Raw genomic sequence first — 18,980 nt, 5'->3', positions numbered from 1 at the left:
GGTGTTCATTTAGAACTGAGTGGATTTCGGAGCGCCGCTCGCTTATATACCGATTGGTGATTTCAATAGCCTGTTTTAAAGCAATTTTAAGACTATTGAAACAAGTTTTTGGATCAAAAAGTAACAAGTATATAACGCGTAGACATTTTATCTTTCGAATGAAGTGTTTATCATACCATTTCGTTCAGTTGTTTAGGAGCTATTAACGCTCAAAATCTCGGTCTCCGGCGTAACGCTTTCGTTTTCGAAACTTTGATTTTACACCCCGGTATAGAAATGAAAGACGTAGTCCTACGTCAAAAGGTGCATCCATGGCGCGACCCCAAAGATGGAGGCGTAAAAACAGAGAACCAGAAATGTGATCAAATGAACCAGGCAGCACAGCAACGTTCCACTCGTCAAAGAAAGGCGCCAGAGTACTTGAGCGATTACGTCTAATCGGCAAAATGAGATGATCTGAAAACGTAAATAATGGGGATTAATTTGATTGTTTTCCCCTGAAAAAAAGTGATGAGAATAAACCAGTTGAATACTTAGTTGTTTTCGTTTGTTTTGATTTTATGATTTGACAGATACGCTGAATAAACGAGAGTGGGACTAGTAAGAAGTAAATCAAGGCGCGTAGAAGTATATCCTAAGGTGGGCCAACTTGCTAAAACCACTCTTCAGCCATCTTGGAAGTCTACTGTGTTTTGTTTGTAAACAAAACACAATACGCTAGTGCCGAAGCTCGTTCCTGATCAGTCTGTCTCTTTCACGCTTCAAGCAAATAATTCCCCTTCTGCTTTCTTCCGTACTGTTTTCATATACCGCTCCCCTAACCAACTTAGTGACGAAACGGCCTCACCTACCATAGACCCGTCTTGATGTAAATATATATGCACCTTGGTTGGTACCAAGATGATGGAGTTAACAGGTGGCTCGTAATTTACACTATTAAGAAAAGACGTATGAGGAATGGCAAGACGAAAAGTTAGGATTTGTGTACGTTATTACTTACGTTGGTATGGTTACATTTGATTTCGTCGAAGGTATTTGAAGCAGTATGATAAATAAACAGTTGTCGTTGAAAATAGTAACCTAGTAACCTTTATGCATATGCTTCCGCCAGCTGGTTCGGCTAATGCGATATGATTTATTCAGGAAATGCTTTGATCGTGGTGGTTCATAACGGCAATCAACCGTGCCGGCGAAACTTTAGTCAATGTTAGTGTTGTTTGGATACCATCTATGTAAATAAATTCAAACTTACGGGATACGTCCGAACGGCAACTTCCACTTCACTTTCCTTGGTTGGTACTACTTATCGTTTATGGTGCAAGCGAATCGACATTAGGTGTTGCACTGATAAAAACATATTTATAATTTTTGCATGAGGCTTTCATCGATCAGCAAAGTAAATGAGTTTATTAGTTTTTTTTCTATCATTTAGCAAATGTTTTCTATGGAGGAGAGGGAAGATGTGAGTGAGCTCAATATACCCCTCGATAAGAGTAGCTCATTTAGGAAGTTATTGTGTGCATTTATTATTGATACTGGCAACACGTCAACGTAGCAAGAAGCTCTGACACATCGTTGCATAGTCCTAGTCAAGATGCTAAACTATAGGTGTTTCGTTCTTGACACTTTCATGACAATACCTGAGACGAGTAGCGAGACGAAGCTTTCTGAATTATTTACTTTTTGTTTGGTTGTGTGGTTATGGTTTCATATCAACTCGCTGAGGAAAACAACTGAAGGAAGAAATAAACAAATATATATTCGTGAAAAATAGTGTACTATAACTGCAATAAGGTATTTATATTATATATTATAACCGCTCCATGTAATGTAATTAAACATACACATACTCTTTACAGATACACAGGTCGAAGGCCACTGATCATTTAACAAGAGCCAAAGGTTGTACCGCTCATGGAAACTCTACACGAGCTGAAGATTGTACCGTCCAGTGACCATTCTACCCTGGATTCCTCGAGTCAAGAGAGACGCACCACGATTGATATGAGGTACAGACTAGGGGGGCGTCGCTGATCAATGGTCAGTTATACTCCAATAGGAAGTATCCCGTGTCGGCCACACATACATAGTACAAGAGACTGCAACATCCCAATTATGAGATCTATGTAATACTAACCTCGAGCCAACCGCGAGTAATCGGTTACATATTACTAACACAGTTGTAAGACAAAAATTGTTAAAATATTGGACTCCCGGCCCCGTCAAGCTACGTGCCTTAATAAAATATATATTTTGGGAAAAAAAAATTATATATTATTCAATATTTTTGGGGGACAGTGAGGATTTGATGAGCTTGTGAATGTGATAAAAGTGCTATAAGTCTAAGAAATCTGTTGTCCAACTCCTCCACAGATAATCGTTCATCTCGCGGTTCTCTATCATGCCAAAATTATATTGTGAATATTTTATTTACTTCAGATGCCGTATTATTGTGCAGTAAAAGGATGTGGAAACAAGGTTCTCATAACGAAAAATAACCCGGACATTGTTTACCACACTTTTCTCCGAGATGGAGATAAAAATCAAAAATCAAATCATATGCTCACGTCATTTCCATAGAAGCAGTTACGATGACCGACATCAAATGCGCCATGAACTTAATGGTACGAGGAAATATAGGATGTTGAATTCCAAAGTTAAACCTTTTTTCTGCCTTATATGTATGAGCCATTCCATGTCTAACCGATATAGTGGTTCTCCGATTTTCGTGGAAAGTGGTAGATTTGTTCTTTATTGTAAAATATTAGACCCGTCTTTTCTTGTTTTTTTTTTATTAGGGCTGTGTGGTATACGTTGCAAATCGTGAATATTGTCACCGGATTAAGGGGATTGTAGTGATGTAGAACGTTGAACTTTTGACTAGTCTGAAATCGATCCACCGCCGCAACAATAAGAAATTTCTCACTCAATTTTTCGAAATGACTGGTATACTCATCGGCAGTGCGGAAATACTCTCGGCATACAAAGCAGCAGCGCAAAGAGAGGTCCAAATTGTGTTTCAGCATACGTTCCACCGTAGTCACATAACGAATTTCCGATAGAAGTCGATTCGCCGCTACCATCTCTTTAATTTCATTCAAAACTTTGTCGTTTTGTAAAATTGCATCCAGCATACGCAGGAATTTGTTTTGCTTTTTGGAAGTTAACTCTGAAAAATCAACAAATATAATCATTCTTTAGCGGAATAAATATATCAAACCGACCTACCAGCGTGATTGTTCTGTTCTTGCTGCTCCAGTAGGTTTCGCAACCGCTCCATGTTCAATTTAAAATGATTTAGTCGATTACCATTGGCATGCTGTTGGATTGGCTCATTACGTGTTATCAAATTGTGGTTCATCAGCACCCAGCCCAACTCGTCCATTTTGACACGAGTGTTGCGGCGCAGTTTTATTTTTCGCGTAGTTTCCGTTTGATGATGCCTCCGTCCTTGATCAGATTGTGCCGATAAATTCGTACCACGTAAGATTCTATTTCATGCTTTTGCCCTGGTGATAAAACAAAAAAAAAATAACACTCTCTTTTAAATGCTCAATAAAACCACATACGAAAAACGCTGCTTGCTTGGAAAGAAAAGCATTGATTGCGCGGCTAGAAGGTAAAATATACTCAAAACATTCTTCTGCACTGTTTTTAATTCGACCGCTGATTGTAGATATCTGAAAAAGTAGAAGCAATTATGAGAAATTGTTATACGAAAAAATCCAGAAAATTACCTGCCTACAGTGAAGCGCGAGCAGCTATTTTGCCTACGAATGCATTTGTCACCAAAAGATATGATTTGCTTTGTAAACAAATTTGTTTTTTCACGAGCAATGGCCGAACAGCAATTTTGACATTGCGGTCCACCTATAGTATAACGCCTTGGTCCTAGTGATCCCCGATTTTTGAAATTAATCGTTCATCCACTAATCGAATACTTTTCAGCCGTTTGTTATTCGATACGATTAATCGCCCCAAATAATCGATTAATCGATTAATCGTAACACTAAGAGCAATAATTAGTTATTATTCTATTTTTCATTTGCCAGAAATTGTTTGCCGTTTTGAATGCTTGTAATTGTAATTTCGAACCGTTATAATTACTTGTATTTGTCGTTTAAGCTGCTAGGGTGGTAATGGGGCGTATGAAATATAAGCTAAGCATTGTGCATCAATCAAATTTATCCGAATTCCTATTGAAACATATGAATTAAAGTTTACCTTTCCATCAAAAATGCATTTTATATAATACGATAACACGATCTTTTAAAGTTGATGAAAAATTATTCAATTTTACATTTATTTACATTCTCGTATATACATTCCTAACTAAATTCTAAATTTCTTATTACATATTCAACATGTTTTAATACATACGAATTATATACATTTTCTTATACAAATTATATACATTTTCTTATACAAATTATATACATTTTCTTATACATATTATATACATTTTCTTATACATATTATATACATTTCTTAATACTTACTATACAGGTAAACCTGTTTTTGTGCGGTACTTTTTTGTTCGATTTCTCGTTTGTGCGACCCTTTCTGTGCCATTTTATTATCAAATCAGAACTTAGATCACACAATCTATTCGCTCAGATAATAAAATCGCTCAAAAAGGGTCGTACAAACGAGAAATCGTACAAAAAAGGATCGCTCAAAAACAGGATTTCCTGTATACATTTATCGCACAGTTCCGCAAAAAGCTGCGAAAGCGGTGAAAAATTTCGATTTTACGTTGAATCGTTTTGGTGTCTTTCTCTGTGCAGTAGACACTAAAACGATGCAACGTAATATCGCAATTTTTCAGCTATCTCGCACCTTTACGAAAACCAAACATTTTCATCGATCGATTGTAGGAATAATATCATGTCTAAGTTAGAACCACAAGCGGTTTCTTTGCTTAGTCATTATCTGCCCTGCTTTCGAGAACAAACGTTCCGAAGGAACAGACGTCGCTGAATTACATAAAAATTGCATAGCTATTTTATGCACGTTTGGATACTGTGCTCGTATTTCATTCCACACTATAAGTGGGTCACAGGTCCTCGGAGCGACTGTAGTATTTAAATACTGCCTCAGTTCAATGGGAATTCCTCCGGCGCTGTCATCTCCATGCACGCGATTGCTTTCAGCTACCATGGAATCATGAATCGCCCACAAGTCGTCGGTAGTGGTGTTTGTTTCTGGCTCTCCTGATATCCGAAGATCGTATTCGAATTCAGGTGACTCTTCCGCAGCTGTTCTGACAAGTTCCCCTGTGAAGCAACAGAAATATTGCCGATAAAATATTTTGTTTCTGTCGTGTTGTTTTTTTTCTCAATAGGACAAGCAAGAAAAGACTAACTCACCAACCCATGAAATAGCGGGGGCCACCGTGAGAGGACTTTCAAAATGTATTTTCTTGAATCGGGGATCAAGAAGCGTTGCGACCGCGAAAAGTTTTCTTTTTCCTACATCATTGAAATATTTCATGATGTGCAGCATAATGCTGTTTTTTACAGACATAGCTTCAGCAGAATCAAGCTGCATACTTGTATAGCTCTGAAATTGATGAAAAATATTGTTATTACTCGAAAGGAACCGTTGAACCAGTCAGGCAGAGTTATTATTTTAAAAAAAATGTGAAAAATTATCGATGAACTAAAAAGTTGTTCAATAGGCTATGTCGTTCGATTAGATTAGGTTCAACGATATGTTTTCTAAAATGTTACTACGTCTTCTTGAACAAATTTGAGTAACGAAGTGAGTGATTGTTCAGAAATACACCAAAAATCGTGAGAATCAGTAAAACTTATATTAAAAACCTCCGACTTCTGGCAGTTCTCAAATCTCACTTCAGGCATGGAGTCCATAAACTAGAAGATTGTTTGGGCAAGTGTATTGAAGTTCAGAGAAATAACCATAAATTGAATTAAATAGGTTTCTAACTATAAATTCGTTAAATTCCAGTTGAAAGTTAAATAGAAAAACATAATAGAGTAGAACCCCGATTGTCCGCGGAATAGTCTGGCAACGTAACCTCGGATAACAAAAATCGCGGATAACGTAATAGAGGGACAAAAATGGAATACTAACGCGAAAAAAGATATTATGAAACGACAAAACATATTAAATACTCTGATGCTTATTAAACAAAAAACACTTACGATTTTTAGCAACCGAACCAATGGGATAATTTTACTGATCGTCACGTACTTTTCAGCTGACATTTCGGTAGTTACTGTTTCCAATGGGTGGAGAACTTTGCAGATTTCCTTCAAAATTGACAACTCATCTGCTGTTAACATAGTTGGTGTTTTAGGAACAACGAGCAGTACCCTTGAAATATAGTGTGCCATTACAAGGAATCTTTCTATCATTGCCATAATCGAATTCCATCGTGTTCGGACATCCAACACTAGTCCTAGACATTGTCCTTCCTTTTTATTATCGGCCAACTGCAGTTTTCTCAGTTCTCTGGTGGCTGTTTCACTTGCTTTGAAGAACTTGATTATTGTTTTCATCTTCTTGATTATATATATATATCATATTTTTCTCTGGTGTAATGGAAACCTCTATCGTACAATGATCCTCAACACCATCCAGCTCATCGTCGTTATCCTCTTCTATGACCGGCTCCATCCGAGCTGCGTATGCTTCTTTGTACAAGGGGACTGCTTTGCTTGTGATCAAGTTGATTGTGTGGGCGAAGCACGGTACATGGCGTCGTTCACCGTACTCCATTCTTACTGCCCCTAGTATGTTTGCACCGAGATCGGTCGTTACACAAGAAATTGTTTCGTTTTTAATACCCCAATCGTTGCAGCAAACCCGCAACAGATTCGCAATGTATTCTGATGTTTTCGATTGTTTGCATTCAACAACTCCTAGCAAAACGGAGTGTAGTTGAGAATCTAAACGAAAAATGGTTCATCAAAAAGTTTGAAGGAAGCCATGCTTGTAAAAAATACTCTGAAAATAATAAAATATTTTACGACCGTAAAGGGATTTTCAGTTTAATTCTCAATCGGAATTAATCCTAACCGAAAAAAGCAATCTTACGCAACCTTTTTTTATATAAGCAAGCATAGCTGAAATTTCGAAATCATTTTTTTTTGTTTTCTTCTCAATCTCTCTGTATGATTTGGTGGTACACCTTTAATTTTTTCTTAAACAACCGTAATCGAACGCGGTGTCGGTGAGCAGATTCGCAACTCACAGACAAATTGACTCAAATGTTCATAACATGATAGCGATATGTTCAGTATTTGGGTTTTTGTTTGCATTTTACCCTAACCAATCAAGGGTATAAATGTATGTAACTTAAAAAAAATAGAGATAAGTATTATTCAAAATGAACCGCCCTTTGCATCTCAGGTAACAGTAAAATTTTATTGTTTCTAAGCATCGAGAGGTGAAGGTTTTCAAAACAGCTAGATAATCAATTAATTAGTCTTAATATTTGGAATATTTTAAACATATTTAGCAGTGGAAGAGTTTTCCTCAGGTATGAACAAGATTTATCGTGGTACAACTTCTTTGCATTTATACAGTAAGTTACAGCTAATTCGACATTTAGAGGCACCACTCAGCGTCACACTGGAAGCGGTTCTGATCTTAGACAAGACGTGACAACTGGCTTTTTACTTTTCTTTCTGCATTTCGTCGACCAAGTTCTAGATAATAGGGAAGTGAGATTTGAAAGTTGCCAAATTTCATAAAATTTCGGAAGATTATTTTCCCATGAAAAACATGAGTTCTTCGTATCATGTATTTTCTGAACTGCACCATTTTTGACGTAGGACTACGTCTTTCATTTCTATACCGGGGTGTAAAACCAAAGTTTCGAGAACGAAAGCGTTACGCTGGAGACCGAGATTTTGAGCGTTAATAGCTCTTAAACAACTGAACGAAATGGTATGATAAACACTTCATTTGAAAGATAAAATGTCTACGCGTCATATACTTGTTACTTTTTCATCCAAAAACTTGTTTCAATAGTCTTAAAATTGCTTTCAAAACAGGCTATTGAAATCACCAATCGGTATATAAGCGAGCGCCGCTCGTAAACCCACTCAGTTATGATTGAACAGCGATTGGAGCATGTTGTCGCTGTTGTTGTGAAGCTAATTTCGTTTATCATGAAAACGCTGATGAACGGTGTCACCAAGAGCCTGTTTGTGTACCTAAGGCCAAAAGGGAATCCATCAGGAGGAGAGTGATGCCACGGTTCCGTTTGAAACATCGGAGCAGCCGCCACACACACATACACGCGCGGAATTCTCGTTGCTATCATCGTTGCTGAAAAATAATCTGCCAGTTCCCCTGGGAATTGAAAAATACATTCATGCGAAATAGTTTATTTTAATGTTTTCTATCCATATAACACTGCAACCAAATACATTTGGTTTTGTTATTTTTCAATCAATCGCAATTAACAGGAAAGCTTCTGAATATTTTTTTCCCCATCAGTGGAAATTTTCGTATCCAATATTGGATGCATAACATGAAAAACGGAAAATGTTTCACATCGCGAAAATCAAGTCATTTTCGAGCGATTATTTGTTTTCTACTCATATAATGCTTCGACCAAATACATTTCGTTTTGGATTTTTTCAATCAAGTGCGATCAACGTAAGACCACGTCTTTCGGCAATTTATTAGAGGTGCAATGAATCTTTAGGAATTCCCGCTCTACGCGCACTGGCAAACAATGTTTACTCAACAATTTCTCAAACTAGAAATGGGTGTTGTGAGAAAGGATTAGCGAACGCGAAAACGACAAACGGGAGAAAGATACGTTTGGAGGTTGAAGGAAATTGGCAGAAAACTTCTTCATTCTATCATTCAAATAATGTGATTCATACCACATCGTTTTGCCAGAAAGAGATTATTAATGCTCAAAGGAGGAATCGAGTCCTCCGAGGAAATTACCCAGCGCAAATTAGAGTCGACTATCGATTGCGGCATTCGTACACAAATAATTTTATAATGCAGTTTCACCAAAGTGATTTCTTCGGATATATTCACTACATCATGTCATGTATTTCATATTCTTCATAAGGAAATCCATATCCATGGCACCTATCGGTAACGAATTATTATCGAAACCACGATTTTCGCTAAATGCTCCTTTCAGTTCGGCCTGTAAAAAACTTTTCTGTACTCTAATCCATCAAATTTGGAGCCCTGAAAAGGGCTGTTGATTATATGCTAAGCTAATATAGAACGCTCTCCTCGGATACGATGGGCCAGCTGGATGTCCTTGGGCATGATGTGACGCGTTTTGCATGGATAGCACACAAATTGGTATCTTCAAATAAGCCTCCTGCAGCGTCATAACCGCGGAACTTTGGAAGCGCAAGTTGGTTTTGAAGTCCTGAGCAATTCCACGAACCAAATGCTGCAAAGGTAGCTTGCGGATCAGCAATTCGGTCGATATCTGATAGCGACGAATTTCATGCGAAGTTCCCGGTCGATAGCGATGTGGCTTCTCCACCTATCCTGCTACTGGTGCGCTTATCCGAGCTGACTTCGTGTGCCTTACCACCGAATGACTAACGAGCTGTCTGCGAAAGACTAACGAGCTCGAGTCCTCATGGTGCGAGAGTAGAGTAAGAAATGAACGAAAGCAAAGGAAGCGTCATTTTATAAACCATAAAAGTATAGAATCTAAATCCCACCCTTATTATATTCGTGAGTATACAGTAAGCTTATACAATAAAGAGGGTGGGGTTTACATTCGATTCTTTTATGTTTCATAAAATGACACTTCCCTTGCTTTCGTTCATTTCTTACTCTACTCTCGCACCGTGAGGACTCGTTTCATCGGGACTAAGCAGACAGCTCGTTAGTCTTTCGGTGGTAAGGCACCACGAAAGCAGCTCGGATAAGCGCATCAGCCGCAGGAAGCGTGAAGAAGCCACATCGCTATCGACCGGGAACTTCGCATGAAATTCGTCGCTATCAGAAGTCGACCGAATTGCTGATCCGCAAGCTACCTTTGCAGCATTTGGTTCGTGGAATTGCTCAGGACTTCAAAACCGACTTGCGCTTCCAAAGTTCCGCGGTTATGACGCTGCAGGAGGCTTATTAGAAGATACCAATTTGTGAGCTATCCATGCAAAACGCGTCACATAATGCCCAAGGACATCCAGCTGGCCCATCGTATCCGAGGAGAGCGTGCTATATTAGCTTAGCATATAATCAACAGCCCTTTTCAGGGCTCCAAATTTGATGGATTAGAGTTCAGAAAAGTTTTTTACAGGCCGAACTGAAAGGAGCATTTAGCGAAAATCGTGGTGTCGATGATAATTCGATACCGATAGGTGCCATGGATATGGATTTCATAATGAAAAATATGAAATATATGACATGATGTAGTGAATATATCCCCATATCGAAGAAATCACTTTGATGAAACTGTTTACCGTTTGTCGTTTTTAATTGTTGGGAAAGGGCATTATTTCTGCTGACTAAATTCCAAGAAAAAAACCATTCTATCTTTAAGCGTGATTCATTCTGCTTCGGATCAACGGAACAGTATGATAATCATTTCATACAAAAGATAAAATGTCCAAGAGTTATATGATTGCTATTTATTGAATCGAAAAATTGTTTCAATAGCTTAATGATAGCTTCGAAAACAGGTTATTGAAATCATTCGTATCCGTATGTAGCGCGCCCACTTGGAAACCCATAATTCTTATTGGAATGTGAGATGGGGAAGCTCATACTTACGTCTATGCATTATGCTGTACACTACAGACTTTTTTTCTCCGTACTGATTAAGAAGCCGACCGAACTATCGGTCGACAAGTCAGTCTGCAGTCGGCGGGGGCTCTTAATTTCGTTTTTGCAGGTCGAACCGAAAAAATTTCAGTCGAGTTAACTCTTTTTTACAGTAATGCTTTTGAATCCGGACACTTTGCATTACATTCAATATCATACCACAGCCATAACATTTTTTTCATGTTGAATTTATGCGATTAATAGTTGCTAACATAGTTACTGATAGTTTCTTGATAGTTACTTATCAATCGCATTAATTCAACATGCAGAAAATGTTGTGGCTGCGGTATGGTATTAAATGTAACGCAAAGTGTCCGGATTCAAATACATTACTGTATACTTACTTCGATGTTATTCGTTTCTCTCTCAGGGTAAGCAACGAATATAATAAGGGTAGGGTTTAGATTCTATACTTTTATAGTTTATAAAATGACGCTTCCTTTGCTTTCGTTCATTTCTTACTCTACTCTCGCACCGTGACGACTCGTTTGTTTGGGACCAAGCAGATAGCTAGTTAGTCTTTCAGTGGTAAGGCACACGAAAGCAGCTCGGATAAGCGCACCAGCCGCAGGATAGGTGAAGAAGCCACATCGCTATCGACCGGGAACTTTGCGTGAAATTCATCGCTATCGGAAGTCGACCGAATTGCTGATCCGCAAGCTACCTTTGCAGCTTTTGGATCGTGGAATTGCTCAGGACTTCAAAACCGACTTGCGCTTCTAAAGTTCCGCGGTTATGACGCTGCAGGAGGCTTATTCGAAGATACAAATTTGTGTGCTATCCACGCAAAACGCGTCACATCATGCCCAAGGACATTCAGCTGGCCCATCGAATCCAAGGAGAGGGTGCTATATTAGCTTAGCATATAATCATCGGCCCTTTTCAGGGCTCCAGATTTGATGGATTAGAGCTTAGAAAAGTTTTGACGTAGGACTACGTCTTTCATTTCAATACCGGGGTGTAAAATCAAAGTTTCGAAACCGAAAGCGTTACGCCGGAGACCGAGATTTTGAGCGTTAATAGCTCCTAAAAAAATGAACGAAATGGTATGATAAACACTTCATTCGAAAGATAAAATGTCTACGCGTTATATACTTGTTACTTTTTGATCCAAAAACTTGTTTCAATAGTCTTAAAATCGTTCTCAAAACAGGCTATTGAAATCACCAATCGGTATATAAGCGAGCGCCGCTCGGAAATCCACTCAGTTCTAATTGAACAGCGATTGGAGCATGTTGTCGCTGTTGTGGTGAAGCTCTTCGTTTATCATGAAAGCGCGGATGAACGGTGTCACCAAGAGCCTGTTTGTGCACCTTAGGCCAGAAGGGAATCCATCAGGAGGAGAGTGATGCCACAAACGGTTCCCCGGGAAGACATCGCTACACACACACATACACGCGCGGAATTCTTTCCGTTTGGATGCCATTCAGCATCGAGAAAGTTCCGGAAAGATCTAATCATTTCTGGAATATAATCTGCCAATCCTCTGGGAATTTAAAAATACATTCATGTGAAAGAGTTTATTTTAATGTTTCTAACCAAATAACACAGCGACCAAATACATTTGATTTTGTAATTTTTTTTGCAGTAATTAGCAGGAAAGCTTCTGAAGATTATTCTTCCTCATCAGTAGGATATTTCCGTATCTAATATTGTATGCGCACGCAATCGATTATTGCTCAGTCGCCGAAAGTTTCGAGCTCAGAGAGTTCATTCCCCTCTAGATTGCCTTCCAAATTGCCATCGTAAACCACACCTCTCGACTCAATCACACACACAAAACATACTTAAGCGATATTCTGGTGGTGAGACACATTCATTTTTCGTGAGGACATCGACAAGACAACATCGTTGCCTAACGTGCTGGACGAGGTGGACGGCAAAGGATCGACACATACACGCGCGGAATTCTTTCCGTTTGGATGTCATTCAGCATCGAGAAAGTTCCGGAAAGATCTAATCATTGCTGGAAAATAATCTGCCAGTTCCTCTGGGAATTTAAAAATACATTCATGTGAAAGAGTTTATTTTAATGTTTTCTATCCATGTAACACTGTGACCAAATATTTTTCAATCAAGTGCTATTAACAGGTGGTTATCGAGTAAGTATTAACTACTGGTGGGCTTCCAGTATCGAGGAAAATGTGGAAATATCTAATCGTTGCTGGAAAATAATCTGCCAGTTCCCCTTGGAATTGAAAATTACATTCAAGCGAAAGAGTTTATTTTAATGTTTTCTATCCATAAAATATCCATATAATACATTTGGGTTTGTGATTTGTCAATCAAGTACAGTTAGCAGGAAAGCTTCTGAAGATTATTCTTCAGAACAAGGTTTTTCGTATCCTATATTGGATGCATAAAACCTTGTGCCTCCAACGTAACGCGTAACGTAACGTTTTAGAAGTCCCCCAAATATTCATTTATTCATTCATTCAGAATGGATTTAGATTCAACTTCAAACAAATGATCTCTAAATCAACGATAGTCCTACGTCACCCTTGCGGTTATACCATAGATATAACCCACTTCATGTTTTTTGTATAATTTTTTTAACCGAATGTCACATATTTCAAACAATAAGTATTTCTCGTTATTTTGGTATGCAAAAAAAAAAATAAATGTGAAGAGATAAAGAAAACTAGAAAACGTAGATTTGATAGTCGGAGTATGATATGTTGAAATAAATTAATTAAATTCATAGTTCGTTTTACCGTTTATACTTCACGATGAAAATGAAAAGAACGGCACGCCATTAAATTTCGTTTTGCGAGTTAAAGAAAATTATGGGTTTCGTGTAGAATTAATATTTTTCAAATAGAAATTATGAATGAAAATTAATTCTCCGCATCAAATTAGTGTTCAATGTGAATGGAAAACTTTGCTTTCTTCATATGGTAACAAAATCTCGTACAAAAATTGTATCTGAAGATAATTTTATATTATAATGAGAATATCGGAAAGTGTATAGAAAATAGGTTAAGTTAGAGTAAAAAAGGGGTGCTTCGAGTAAATAAATAACGCCAAGTAAATATTTTCGTTCAGATTTTAGCAATTTAAAAGTGCATTCGGGCCGAGTAGTAAGACTTGTTAAAAATGAATTTCGTATCCAAATGTCGACACCGTATCGTTGTCATCGCGGATACACTTCATTTCGTTTTCACTGTGTAGTGTATACGGGAATAAGGCCTTATAATTGATAATTGATTGATATCGTTCAAATACTATCAGTAATGAAATATTGATAAAATAATACATTCCCAAATTATAACATCAGAGGCGAACCATCCCAGGAGGCTAAAAGCCTCTCAAATAAAGAATATATAAAAAAATGTTATTTGTTATCCTTATTTTTTTTTTGCTAACTGCTTTATATTTGGAAAATAATTGAATGCTCTTCTCTGTTAGTCCGCTGCTATTATGCTATGCTAGATGGCAGGAGAATCACAAAAAAATGTAGGATGGAAATTCCGATGCAATGTTTCCCTCTCTTCAGGAACTGAACAGCTGACGTAATAGAAACGAAAATATACAAAGAATCCATAATAGATATTATCGCTAAAGTGATATGTGAATGCAACTATTATTCAATTTTGAATATATTTGGCAATACTGTGAAAATGTTAGAAATCCCACTTTTTGTGTATTTTATCTTTGTCAATTATTTTCCTCATCAACCAATTAGAAGCCGAGTTGCAAGTTGTCCGAGTTTGACAGAAAAAGTGGTCCGGAATCGGCCCCCTATTATCATGTCTCGTCTCAGGTTCTGACCTGTAATTCACATTCGTGATGACAGTGGTACAGTGTCGACTTTCAATGGGGGGCCATAATTTGGGCCCCGAACTCGGGGTTTACAAAAATGTCCAATTGAACGTATCGCATTACATATCTGTCCAATTAGATGTAACTTACTGTAGAACAAAGTTATTCAGTTTCACTTGTAACAAATTTAGACAATTCTAAGATGTAACAAAGATAAGTTATCCCTTGGAATTAGAATTAGCCTGTACTACAAGATGGTTCTAGCCAGAAACGCTTTGGCTAAAAAAAAAAGGCGGCCGTACACTGTTTGTCCGGAAGTCAAATATTTGATACTTTTTTTTGAGTTTGGTTTGAGATTTGGACAAACATACGAACACTATTTTATGTTTATGTTTTTTTATTTTATGTTTTATATCAATTATCAACAAATAACTGAATATTTGCTTGTCGTGTTTCGAATATATTTGATCAGTACAAGTTGATCAAATTTTATCTGTCAAAAAGAATTAAATATTTGGCTTCGGCCAAACAGTGTATGAGTACCCTAAGTAATGAGCGAAATTAAAAATCTCATTGCACTCGCTCCATCCTAGTCCTAAATCCTAATATTGTCCAATTAATCTAATGTTAGATTTAGTGATATTGTCGAATTTTAATCTTGGATAGTTAAATTTTATTTACTGAGCTAATACTTTAATAAAAAATGATCAAGCTTACCATGAATAAAATGCCCTGTGATCCCCAAGTAGCTTCTGACGTTTAACATTTCGGTCCAAACATCTGTCGTTAGACAGATGCTTGTGATCGATCGGAGGCGGTTTCTGACAATTTCTTTGCTTTTTATAAATTTATTTTTCAGGATCTCGCGAAACCGTGTCTCGTGTGGCACTTTATATAGTGGGCATACAGTTTTCATTAGTTGACGAAATCCTTTCTTGTCTACTGTACAAAGAGGCATGTTATCCGTACACACCATGTACATGACACAAGTTGTTATTTCTTTTCCTTTGGTACCGCCAGCTAAAATGAAAACAAAACGAAAATAAAAAGAATGCTCGAATATCATTTAACATCATGTCTTTTTATGATGGCGACAGTCGAAAAATTTTAGTTTTCATTACCAAGTGACCAATTTGAACTATGATTATTTTTAGATAACTTTAAATTCTCTCTCATTAAACATTTTTAATCTCAAATTGAAAACCGCTTGTCCATATTTTTACAAAAAAAAAATCAAAACATGCTATTGGAAGAACGAAAATTAATATTATTTTAATATAAGGAACAACTCTAAATGCTATACAAAAATGAATTCTAGGCACGATGAAATTCATCATTTGCTAACCCTTCTCTGCATGATTTTGCTTATTGGTGAAATAAATCAGGGTGGTATAGTTCAACTTAAAGTGAACTTGTTCTTTTATATAATTTTTGGGCATTCAATGTTATGATGAAAATTTCCACCATTATGCAAAGAAGAGTTAACAAAAATTTATTTTCGTGGCCGCCATCATGTATATAAAATTGAATCAGGTGGGATTACCTCCGTATGAAAAAGGACGATCGAAAGCCGATGTAATAGTTTGTTGCCGTGGACCCATTTTGGGAGTAGTATCAATTCTAGATTCTTGTGATGCTGTTCTTTTTCGTCCCTGATTTAGAACCGGGGCCGGTCTTTCATTAACAGTGGAGAAGGCCAAATTTTTATGCTTGAATGTCAAATGATTGAGTATGTTGCTCGTGTTGCGGCAAAAACTTAGAATATGCAAACATAATTTACATTGTACTTTGTTCCCCTCAATTTTTTTTAAAGAACTCCCAAGCCGGACTGATTTTGGATTTTTCTTGATTTTTTGTCGAAGGTGTTTCTGACATCGCGAATTTTTCCCAATTAGGCTTCTTCGATTCCAATCGATATTCAATCTGAAAAGAATAAACCAATTTCAATCACAGAGTGTCGGCTATCTAGAAAAATCTTGAAAATCAGGGAATATAAATGAATTTAAGCCCTGTCAAAAAAAATCGCCTATTGAATTTTAAATAATGGCAGTAATTGGAAAGTTTGTTATACAAAAATGTTTATTTATCTTGGAATATTATATATATTTTTAATTTTTTATATTTTTTTCTGTGTACATTTACTTTGGTGCATGTTGCCTGCCTTTGTCTGTGCGCGAAGGTAAAGGACAAAAAACGCGAAAGCAAAGCATACTGTTTGGTATGTGCATATGAATTTTTTCCTACAACATATGCAAACAGGTTCATATGAATCATATGAAATCAAAAAAGCATACACAATAAATCAAGCCAGTTTCTTTCAAATATCTAACATGTCATTTACCCAAAAGCTCATACCAGCCATCTCCTGGGATGTTGCAATCAGCGGTGCCTGGAAACAGTCATGTGTCACAAATAATTTCGTACTGTTCAGAAGGACATGATCGTATTGGAAAGATTCACGAGGATCGTTGAGAAGGTCCAACTCGCTAATATTTGATGACAAATAAATTGTGATTTCGTTTGGAATGAAAAGGAATGTTGAATACACCAGCTTTAACTTTCCTCTACTCGCGCATAGGTTTGACAGGCAGAGAGTGAATGAGATGGCTGAATTAAATAATTATTAAAACTGAATGAAGTTAAAGAAAAAAAAATCTGGAGTTTTGGAGTGAGTATACGAGTTACGATTTTGCGCGGGAATATAGGAGAGTTAAAAATTATGAAATTATCGCCGTTAACATATCATCTGACGAAGTTCGCATTCTCCCTTAGGTATTCCGTCGTTGATTTCTGTTGAAAAGCAGGACTCGAAAAGGTTCCGACTATATTAAGCTCCAGCAGAATACTCATATTTCGAATTAGTTTCGTTGTGTCGAAATATTGAATCACAATGAACAGGTATTGATAAAATTGAATATAAATCGATTTAGATCGGTAAACATAAATGATTCAATCATTCGGAAAACTCTAACGTGTTAGAAGCTTATTCTTAATATGTTCAGTGCATAATTACTGGAGATGAAACGGATATTCAAAACTATCCGGCCGGATACCGGATATTAGGAAAAAAAATCATAAAAATAAGATAAATTATAACACAATTAGCATATAAACATCATTCATACATAATTAAAAATAAGATTTGATTACTTATTTATTAGAAATGTTATTAAAATTAAATTATTATCAACTCATAACAGTATTAATTTATAAACAATACTCAACATTAACCACTGGATAATTATGATGCATGAATAACAAATTTTCAGCAATTGCTAACAACCATTTACGCTTTGCTTTGCACACCAGAGTAGCTACAGAGAATAATCAGTTTTTTTTCCTAAATCCCGGTTAAAAAGAAAAATATAATGCAGTAGAAACCCGATTATCCGCGGAATAGGCTCTATAGAATTACGGGCTCACTTCAGCGGATAATCGGGGTTCTATTGTACTACAAACCAGAGACTAACGGTACTCCCCCGGGAAGGCATTGATGCTTCAACTCTATCGCCTTTGTCGAAGTGACCTTATACCGTGGTTCCGAATGGTCGAAACACATTTACCAGCAAAATTATCGTCAGAGAACCTTTTTATAACCTATTCTAAATTACCTGAAAAAACGCGCTCAAAATGGCCGTGAAGAAAAGGCAACGCTGTCCTTTTTTCTCTGGAACAGGATTTCAATCTCCCTGGATATCTGAACCTGCGAATAAAATAAAATTCAACACTTTTTCAAATAAAATATAAGATATTTACAATACCTGCAGTATTTGTTAAATTTTCTCCGCAAAAATATTTCTTTCACTTTCGCTTCCAATTCGCTTTTTGCGCCATAAGTCGCGATTACAGTCTGAACCCTAGCACTGTTGAAACAAAATGACTAATGACAAAGCCCACTGACAAGACATGCAGATCAAGGTGTTTACGAAGTGGGGTGAGCCACTACATGGTAAATCAAATATAATCAAAATAACTTATAAAAAAATAAAACAGCAGCGGTCGTATTTTTTTTTCTTCTGGGTTTGGATCGATTAATCGACGCAAATTATTCGTTCGCTTCGATTATTGGTTGCGCAGTATTCGTTCGATTAATAATCGATTTCTGTAGGAAGTATGCGATTAATCGATTAATCGAACGATTATCGGGGATCACTACATAGTCCTCTTTCAATTACGGACCGACCTCGAGGTAAGACGTGTGGACGTGCGCAACGAATAAGTGCTCTGATGCGCCGGGTGATTCCTGTCTGGATTTAGGGCCTCACAGAAGACACATCTTCCGATATGGCTACACAACATTCAGCAGATACAGACGACTTAGAATTTATACCATGCACCGAGAAACCAGTAAACTCCTTTTCTAATCAAATAATTTTAAATATTAGCACTAACGAAGACGAAAAATTTGAAGAAATTTTTCCTAAAGT

General features: G+C 37.0%; 2 protein-coding genes across 2 annotated transcripts; both read right to left on the bottom strand.

The window, feature by feature from the left end:
* Nucleotides 1-1,909: 1,909 nt before the first annotated feature.
* On the bottom strand, nt 1,910-3,877 carry LOC129761749 (uncharacterized). Its single transcript, XM_055759498.1, has 4 exons — nt 3,738-3,877; nt 3,570-3,680; nt 3,229-3,509; nt 1,910-3,169 (listed from the first exon to the last, which is right to left on the bottom strand). The coding sequence occupies exons 3-4, from the start codon at nt 3,383-3,385 to the stop codon at nt 2,700-2,702; spliced, it is 627 nt and encodes a 208-aa protein (XP_055615473.1). The 5' UTR covers nt 3,386-3,509; nt 3,570-3,680; nt 3,738-3,877; the 3' UTR covers nt 1,910-2,699.
* Nucleotides 3,878-4,674: 797 nt separating this feature from the next.
* On the bottom strand, nt 4,675-16,248 carry LOC129761722 (E3 SUMO-protein ligase ZBED1-like). The gene is given in 6 exon segments (XM_055759459.1): nt 4,675-5,276; nt 5,370-5,562; nt 6,168-6,523; nt 6,525-6,914; nt 15,271-15,573; nt 16,097-16,248. Coding segments are annotated over 6 exon segments (1,680 nt in total). The 5' UTR covers nt 16,155-16,248; the 3' UTR covers nt 4,675-4,896.
* Nucleotides 16,249-18,980: the final 2,732 nt, after the last annotated feature.

Source organism: Toxorhynchites rutilus, chromosome 1, assembly GCF_029784135.1.
Source record: "Toxorhynchites rutilus septentrionalis strain SRP chromosome 1, ASM2978413v1, whole genome shotgun sequence".
NCBI lineage: Eukaryota > Metazoa > Arthropoda > Insecta > Diptera > Culicidae > Toxorhynchites > Toxorhynchites rutilus.
Note: the sequence above shows the minus strand (reverse complement) of the source record. Positions and strands in the feature narration are given on the sequence as shown.